Source organism: Cnephaeus nilssonii (genome assembly GCF_951640355.1).
Source record: "Cnephaeus nilssonii genome assembly, chromosome: 13".
NCBI classification, from domain to species: domain Eukaryota; kingdom Metazoa; phylum Chordata; class Mammalia; order Chiroptera; family Vespertilionidae; genus Cnephaeus; species Cnephaeus nilssonii.
Window position 1 is genome coordinate 41,322,722 of NC_137084.1, and position 9,493 is coordinate 41,332,214.

The following is a 9,493-nucleotide window of genomic DNA, read 5'->3' on the forward strand; positions in this document are numbered from 1 at the left end:
TAAATGACTGTTGAACCTTCACCCTCAGAAAATATGCTTTTTTTTTTCAACAAAACTGAACATATTTTATTTTACTTCTGAGTCTCTACATCTCCCTGACTTGTTCTCTCTACCTACTAAACATAAGTAACCACCCTGTGACCGATCCATCCTTCCTCACACAAACAAAAAGTTATCTGTTCTATCAATTTCTTCCCCCAAACACAGGGTATCCAATAGCACATAACCCTTACTTCTGTTGAAGCTCGTAAAAAATATACCCCTACCAGCCTTAGCTGGTTTGGCTCAGTAGATAGAGTGTTGGCCCACGGACTGAAGGGTCCCGGGTTCAATTCTGGTCAAGGGCACGTGCCTCGGTTGCAAGTTCGATCCTTGGCCCTGGTCGGGGTGTGTGTGGGAGGCAACCAATCAATGTGTCTCTCTCATATCAATGTTTCTCTCTCTCTCTCTCTCTCTCTCTCTCTCTCTCTCTCTCTCTCCCTCCCTTCCACTCTCTCTAAAGTTCAATGGAAAAATATCCTCGGGTGAGGATTAACAAAAAATATAAAATAAATAAAGTAAAATAAAATTATATATATATATATATATATATATATATATATATATATATATATATATCCCTCCTAGTATAAGGATCTCAGGAGAGGGGAGTATATGGAGCTTTCTTTCTTACCAAACATCCAGAACATAGGACTTTGCAGTGAATGTTTTATCCTGCCTGTACTATGTTTCTGAAGTCAAAATGTCCATATAAGATCAGAGGACTTCTCTATTTCTTTGTTTTTCCCCAAAGAGCTTAAATGGGTCTCCATGGACAGAGAGTACTCAACACCGGCATCTACTTTGTAGTCTACACTTCTATCATAAGAGGGTATCAGAAAGATAATCTGAATGAGTATGATCCAGAGATGGGAAAATAGTCACTCACCTAAGGTCCTTCAAGGATGTGGTTTGTGGAAGAACCAATAGGAAATGTATTTCTGCCTCTCCCTGCATCTTCCTAGTTCAGGCTTCATTTTCTCTCTCCTGACTAATGCAGTAGCTTCCTAATTGGAACAGGGATACTGGTGGGGTGGGAGGAGAAATGATAGGTAAGAAGTGACAGGATCCAAGCTGGTATAATCAGCTAAAACTGCTTGGAGTTGAACCACAGTGTTTGGCATAGAAAGGAGGCAAAAATCCTCTGTAGTGGAGGAAGTGTCTGGAGAATGTAGACATAGCATTTGGGTTGGACTGTCAAGACTTATGCTTCTTCAATTGAAGAGCCAAAGTAGAGGCAATAAAGAAATAGGGAGCAGGCAGGAAGCTTGATGCCTAAGACTATAACTGAGTGTCAGAGGTAATTGAGGTGCCCCCATCCTCTCCCACTCACCACACCTGTCACCTCTTTCCTGTCTCTGCTAGTCCAGCTCTGTCCATAGTCCAATGCAGCCTTTATCTTCCAGTGATAGATGTTTTGGAAGGAGGGAGTTGGGAGGAAAGCCACTGCCTTTATCCTCAAACCTTCACTCTTCTCCCAAAGGGATGTGGAAATAAACACTGCTGCATGTGAGAAGGGTTCTCAGAGCTCATGGAAGACTCTGGCCTATTTTCTGGGGGACTACTCTGACCCAGAGCTCCCACCCCTGGGGGTCCTGCAGATTACATCCCCACCTCCTTTGTGGTGCTAAGTCATGCCTCCCAGGAGCCAGCTGTGCTTAACACTCCAGAGACTGTGAGCACTTCACATAGAGTCTGTGTGGGCCTTTGTCTTTGATATGTGTCTACTTTCCTCTAACCCTTCCTTGCAGGGTCTCCTAAGAAAGAGAACCTCACTAAAACAAAAACTGAAACCAACTCTTGTCTGACAATGACCAGAAGGGCAGAAATTCCAGCTACTCTCTGTGTGTATTTGTATGTTGTTAATATTTACTGCTATTTTAAAGCACTCTACCTGTCCCAACTACGCTCAAAAGAAACAAGCTAGAAGTTTATTTTTATTTCTGAGTATTTTTTTTCTTTCAGTTTTATTTTGTACTAGAGGCCCAGTGCATGAATTCATGCACGGGTGGGGTCTCTCAGCGTGGCCTGTGGGGATTGGGCCAAAACCGACAGTCCAACGCTGCCTGCCACTCCTACCTGCCGCTCCTGCTCATCCTGGACCCTATACACCTGCCATGGGCTTGTGCCCAGTCATTCCCGATAGAGAGAGGCTTGCGCCACCACAGCAGCCTCATTAACCGTGAGCCCTGCATCTGGTGCCCATCCTGTGTGGGGGGGAGGGTAGTCTGGATGTGATCAGCCCTCCAGGTGGGACGCCCTTGCCAGCCAGGGATCTGGATCCATCCCAGTTGTTGGAAGCCACCTGGCGGCTGCTTCTATATCATTTCTTTCTTGCGGAGTATCTAGGGAGAGGAAGCGGCTGTGGTACCTGAGGCCAACTTCCAGGAGGCCGGCGGTGCTGTCAGGATCGTACCAGTGGCATGCCAGTCTTTCGGTGCCTGTCCTGTTCTCCAGAGATTGGACCTGCAGGACTACTGAGGGAGGGAGTGGTTGCCACCAGGCTGGTGGTCCGCTGGGTCAGGTCAGTCAGCAGAGCAGTACTCCCGCTGTGGGAGCACACTGATCACCAGGGGGGGCAGCTCCTGTGTTGAGTGTTTGCTCCCTGGTAGTCAGTGAGCATCATAGCGACTGGTCACCCAGTTGTTCAGTCATTCAGTCACTTAGGCTTTTATATATATAGATTGGTTTCAAGTGTACAATTTAGTGGTTAGACAATCATAGAATTCACATAGTGTTCCCTTTGATACTTCTAGTATCCCAACTGGCACCATATGTAGTTACCAAAATATTATTGATAATGTTTTGGTACCTACATTATAATCCTTATGCTTTACGTACGTCCCCATGACTATTTTGTAACTATCAATTTGTGGTTCTTAATCCCTTCACCTCTTTCACCAAGTCCTAATGCCCCTCCCCTCTGGTAACTACCAGTTTGTTCTCTATGTCTATGAGTCTGTTTCAATTTTGTTTGTTTGTTTTGTTCTTTAGATCCCACATATAGGTGAATTTATATGGTAATTGTCTCTCTCTGATGGGTGATATTTCATTTAGCATAATACCCTCTATGTCTATCCATGCTGTCTCAAATGGTAAGATTTCATCCTATTGTATATACTATATACCATTGCTTTTTTATCCACTCATGTACTGCTGGGCACTTAAGTTGCTTCTATAGTTTAGCTACTGTAAATAATGCTACAATGAACATAGGGGTGCATATATTCTTTCAATTTCTTGTTTTAGGTTTCTTCAGATAAATCCCCAAAAGTGGAATCACTGGGTCATAAGGCAGTTCCATTTTTAATTTTTTGCTTTCCACAGTGGTTTGACCAATCTGCATTCTCACCGACAGTGCATAAGGGTTCCCTTTCCTCCACATCCTTGCCAATACTTGTTTGTTGATTTATTGATGTTAGCCATTCTGACAGATGTGAGGTGATATCTCATTGTGGCTGTAATTTGCATTTCTCTGATGATTAGTGACATTGAATATCTTTTCATATGTCTATTGGCCATCTATATGTCCTCTTTGGAGAAGTCTCTTTTCAAGTTCTTTGCCCATTTTTTACTTGGGCTGTTTGTGGGATTGAGTAATATGAGTTCTTTATAAATTTTGGATATTAACCCCTTATCAAATATCTCACTGGTGAATATGTTATCCTATTTTGTGGATTGTCTCTTAGTTTTGCTGATGGTTTCCTTTGCTGTGCAAAAATTTTTTTTTAGTTTGATGTAGTCCCATTTGTTTTTTGGTGGTTGTTGTTTTCTTTGTTTTTTATGTTTCCCTTGCCCAATGAAATATATCAGAAAAACATATTGCTAAGAGAAATGTTCAAGATTTTACTGCCTATGTTTTCTTCTAGGATTGTTATGGCTTTGATTCTTACATTTAAGTCTTTAATCCATTTTGAGTTTATTCTTATATATGGTATAAGAAGGTGGTTTAGTTTCTTTTCTTTTTTTTTCATGTATCTGTCCAATTTTCCCAACACCATTTCTTGAATAGGTGTTTTCATCTCATTGTATGTTTTTGCCTCCTTTGTCAAATATTAATTGACCATATAGACATGGGTTTATTTCTGGGCTCTGTTTCCTGTTCCATTGATCTATATTTGTTTTTAGGTCGCTACCATGCTGTTTTGATTACTATGGCCTTGTAGTATAGTTTGATTTCAAGCATCATGATATCTCAAACTTTGTTCTTTTTTCTCAGTATTGCTGAGGCTATTCAGGATTTTTTGCAGTTCCATATAAATTTTTGGATTATTTACTCTAGTTCTGTGAAATAGCACCACTAATATTTTACAGGGATTGCATTAAATCTATAAATTGCTTAGGGTACTACATTTTCATGATGTTAATTCTTCCTATCCACAAACACAATATATGCTTCTTTTATGTATATCTATTTTTATTTCTTTCTTCAGTGCCTTATAATTTTCTGAGTACAGACCTTTTACCTCTTTGGTTAAATTTATTCATAGGTATTATGTTTTGGTACAGTTGAAATGAAATTGTTTTCTTAGTTCCCCTTTCTGATTTTCATTATTGGTGTATAAAATGCAACCTATTTCTAAATATTAATTTTGTATTTTTCTACTTTACTGAATTCAGTTATCAGTTCTAGCAGTTTTTGTTTTGTTTTGTTTTGTGGAGTCTTTAGGGTTTTCTATCTACAGTGTTATGTCATCTGCAAATAATGACAATTTTACTTCTTCATTTCCAATTTGATGCCTCTTATTTTTTTCTTCTTGTCTGATTGCTGTGGCTAAGACTTTCAGTGCTGTGTTGATTAAGAGTGGTGAAAGTAGACATCTCTATCTTGTTCCTGATCTTAAAGGAGATGCTTTTAGATTCTCTCCATTGAGTATAATTTAGCTTTGGGTTTGTAATATATGGCCTTTATTATGCTGCTGTATAATGCCTCTATTTCCACTTTGCTGAGAGTTTTTAACATAAATGGGTGCTGTATTTTGTCAAATGCTTTTACTCTATCTATTGATATGACCATGTGTTTTTTAATCCTTCATTTTGTTTATGTATTATATTACATTAATTGATGTGCAGATATTGTATCAACCTTGCATTCCATAAATAAATCCCACTTGATTATGGTGTATGATCTTTTTGCTGGATCTGGTTTGCTAATATTTTGTTGAGGATGTTTGCATTTATGTTTGTCAAGGATATTGATCTATAATCTTATATTATTGTGGTATCTTTATCTGGTTTTGGAAATAAGATTGTGTTCAAGCATGAAGTTTTTAACCAAAGAAAAACTAGTGGTAAAACAACTTTTTTGTTGTTGTTGTTGTCAGAGATAATTATGAGAGCAGAGATGGGAAACAATACATGGTTCTTGCTATATATTTCCCTCTTTGGCAGCTTCCAACCTCCCATACCCCATCTGACATGTGTATTTAAATCATCTTTCAAAGCTAAATATGTATAAAAGATATATAGAAATAGAGACAAATAGAAATAGAAATATATAATTACTAAACAGTAGTCTCTGAGGAAATAAGGAAGTCACAAGATAAAAATACATGATGCATTTGTGGCAGATGGTGTATGAATGTTTGTGTGGCCACACAAATCCAATTGTCAAGATTAATATTAAGGGAATTACCTATTATGTATGCTTGCATGGGGATAGAGAGAAAGAAACAGAGGCCAATATTCCTATCTCCCATCTGTTTGCCTACCTTTTTTTTTTTTCACAATTCTGAACCTTGAGATGAAAAGTTTGGAGAGCACAACTTTATACTTAGAATTTCCTACTTTGTTTCAGGACACAGAAATGTAGCATCCCTCCCTTAGAAATCTATGTATTCTGAACCCCAAGCAAAGATTTGGCACAGATTTGCTACTCAATAATATTTTGTGAGTAGATTAGTAAATAAATGAAGAAGTCACATTTTGGGTGAAAACATAAGATTGATCTGTGTGTAAAGAAAAATTGCAAGCTATAAGGAAATGTCAGAAGACATCTTATTCAAAGTCTTTAATGAGAGGTATTGGGCATGAAGATTTAGATGTCAAAAGAAGTCACAGAATACATAGGCTGACTCAGTTGAAGAAATAAATTTTAAGAAGCAAATATGTCTTACTTGGAACCTGTAGCCCTGGGAGGTTATGAGCTTCCCCCAAACTGGTAGTAATTAGGAAGGTATTGAACACCAACTGTCAGACTATATAGGCATTCCTCCCTCAGATAAATTGTTGGTCCTTATACGAATCCGGAGTGGATAGTCCACCAAATCCCAATGACTTAAAATAGAAACTCGGATTCTCACAGTCTTCTCTTAATAAATGAAGCTGAAAGCATCGTTGTGTCTTTAGGTGATGTTTCCAAGAGCAGAGTGGGTTAAGCCTTTGTTAAGCCCGGGATAGAGCAGTGAGCTCTTTGAAGAAACAGAAAAGTCATCAGTTTGAATCCAGAGGCTACCAAAGGACACAGATCCATGAGTCCTGGTTGGACTGGTGACTCTATAAGTTTCAGGATATTTAGTTTTTTAACTATACAAAGGAAGAACTAAACATAGAGTCTCTGATAGCCCTCCACTTTCTATCATATCCACACCCCTACTCCTGCATTCAACCTGTACCACTTTTTCTCACTCTCCATTCACACATCCTTTCTCAGGAATAGTCTTAAGACTCTTTCACGAATCTGCTTGGTCTTGACCCCATAGATAATGGGATTGACCATAGGTGGGAAGAGCAGATAGAAATTGGCAAGAAGAATGTGCACATGTGGGGCAGCTTGGCGAGCTACACGATGCATGACTGAGGAGATGACAACTGGTGTGTAGAAGGCTAAGATAGCACCTATATGAGACACACATGTCCCAAAGGCCTTATAGCGGGCTTCCTGAGAGGCAAGCTGTAGAACTGCCCGAAGGATGAAGATATAAGACAAAATAACAAAGAGCAGATCCAACACCACTATAAACATGGCCACTGCAATGCCATAGATATTGTTGAAGCGAGTGTCCCCACAGGCCAGCCTTACCACAGCCATGTGCTCACAATAGCAATGGGCGATCATGGGTCCTCGGCAGTAGTGGAAGCGTCTGAGCAGAAAGGGGAGTGGAGTCATTAGTGTCACAGCCCGAGTCATAGCAGCTATACCAATCTTGGTGATAAGGGGCCTGGTCAGCACCGTGGTGTAGTGCAGTGGCTTGCAGATGGCCACATAACGGTCAAAGGCCATGGCCAGCAGCACCGCTGACTCCATGATGGCAAAGGAATGGAGAAAGAACATCTGGACCAGGCAGGCATAGAAGTTAATCTCTCGATCTTTAAACCAAAAAATAGCCAGCATTTTAGGCAATGTTGAAGAAGAAAGGACTAGATCAATGGTTGCCAACATGGCCAGAAAGAGGTACATAGGCTCATGAAGGGCTGCATCAACCTGGATGATGAAGAGGAGAGTGCAATTACCAAGTACAGCCAGAGTATAGGCCGAGCAGAAGGGAATAGAGATCCAGATATGTAGATGCTCCAGGCCTGGGATCCCCATCAACAAGAAGATTGCTGGATGAGTTGAGGTGACATTGGAGAGTAACATGCCCCTGGAATTTTTCTTCCTATTTTCGACTTCCACAGGGCCCTCCCAGAGAATATCTAATGTGAGATAAATTATATGTTCAAGTTCAACCTCTAATCATTCACATGGGAGGATTAGCCCTTGATCCCATTTCTAGACCTTGAAAGAAATTAGAAAATTATCCTAATATGCATCGTGAAATATTATACATGATATCTGCCCTCAGGTTGCTCAGAAAATCATTGGGTGATCAGGACATTAAATAGCAATAGAGCTAGTATCACAAGGCAGTTTTCATTAAGTAACTGAGTGGACAAAGAGCTTTTTACGGTCTTTGTATGGTCAAGAACAGCTTTATAGAAGATGTAGATCCATGCCTAATTCAAACCTTAACCAAAAACTTTCACTTTCTTCTTGTTTCCTCCCAACTCAAGCTGCACTCTTAATTATGAAAGAAGAGTCTCTGGTCTGAAATGTCAAGTTTGGCTGTGTAAACAACAATTAAGCATGGCATCTTCTAATAATTCACTTCCCTCCAAGTTCTATAGCAGGGGTTCCATTGTTCCTTATTTGACATTCAGAAATCTCACCATGAAGCCCTACCTCCAGCTAACTTGAGAACATGAGAAGGTCCATTGTTCTTCCTCCTCACCTAACTTTAGTTTAGCTTCCATATCTAGGTGCTTCTGCCTTCACCCACTTTCCTCTCCAGCATTCATGACATTCAGAAAAATCAATAGTCCACTCCCACCTGATTGCAAGACTGACCTCCAAACTTTACACCATTCTTTTTCCTCCTGTTATCCTTTATCTTTCTATCTCTTTTTCTCTTTGATTATTATTTCCTTTGAAAATGCTTAATCATTTGTTTCCCAAAATTTAGACCTATGTGCCCTTCTCTATTTTTTCAGTTCTTACCTAAAAAGTTTCTTCTGAGGATTAATTTAGATAATCTTTTAAAACACTTAGCACAATAAATGAATGGATAAAAAATGTGGTATTTATACACAATGAATACTATTCAGTCATAAAAAGAAGGAAATCCTGCCATTTGCAACAACATGAATGGACTTTGAGGGTATTGCGCTAAGTGAAATAATTCTGACAAAGAAAGACAAATATGTATGATGTCACTTATATATGGAATCTACAAAAAACAAACTCATTGAAACAGAAAACAGATTGGAGATTGCCAGGGGTTGGGGGAAATGAGTGAAGATGGTCAAAGAGTACAAACTTCCATTTACAAGATAAATAAGTTTTGGGAATAGTAATGTATGGTATGTTGACTATAGTTAACAATGTTGTATTATATATTCGAAAGTTGCTAAAAGAGTAGACCTTAAAGTTCTCATCGCCAGAAAAAAATTGTAACTATATAAGGTGATGGATGTTGAAAAAATTGTAACTATATAAGGTGATGGATGTTAACTAAACTTGTAGGGATCACTTGGCAATATGTACCTATATCAAATCATGATGTTGTACACCTTAAACTAGTACAATGTTATTGTCAACTGCATCTCAATGAAACTAAAAATTTTTTCTTATATTTAAATTTAAAAAATTAACACAAATCTAGAACATTAAAAAGTGCTTAGTAAATGTGATTACTCTTTTCAATTAAGAAAACTAAAGGTTAAGTTACTTACTGACAATGTCCTGAATGGTAAATGTCAATGTCACATGTGCTCCAAGATCAGTTCAAATCCAGCATATATAGGGGAAAGCTTTAGAATTTTGGGCCCAAGTGATGATTATGCCATCAGTCTACCAGCGGAAGCTGACATTATTCACTGATATTTTTAATGTTTTAGTTTCCTCACCTATAAGTAAAGGAAACAATTATACTTTCCCTGATCATCTTACTGAGTTTTATTGTGAAAAAAAGATGAA

General features: G+C 38.8%; 1 protein-coding gene across 1 annotated transcript; it reads right to left on the bottom strand.

The window, feature by feature from the left end:
- Positions 1 to 6,673: 6,673 nt before the first annotated feature.
- On the bottom strand, positions 6,674 to 7,618 carry LOC307109593 (olfactory receptor 52K1-like; the record flags this gene model as incomplete). The annotated part of the gene is made up of 1 exon (XM_079788406.1): positions 6,674 to 7,618. The coding sequence occupies one exon, from the start codon at positions 7,616 to 7,618 to the stop codon at positions 6,674 to 6,676; it is 945 nt and encodes a 314-aa protein (XP_079644532.1).
- Between the last annotated feature and the right edge of the window lie 1,875 nt (positions 7,619 to 9,493).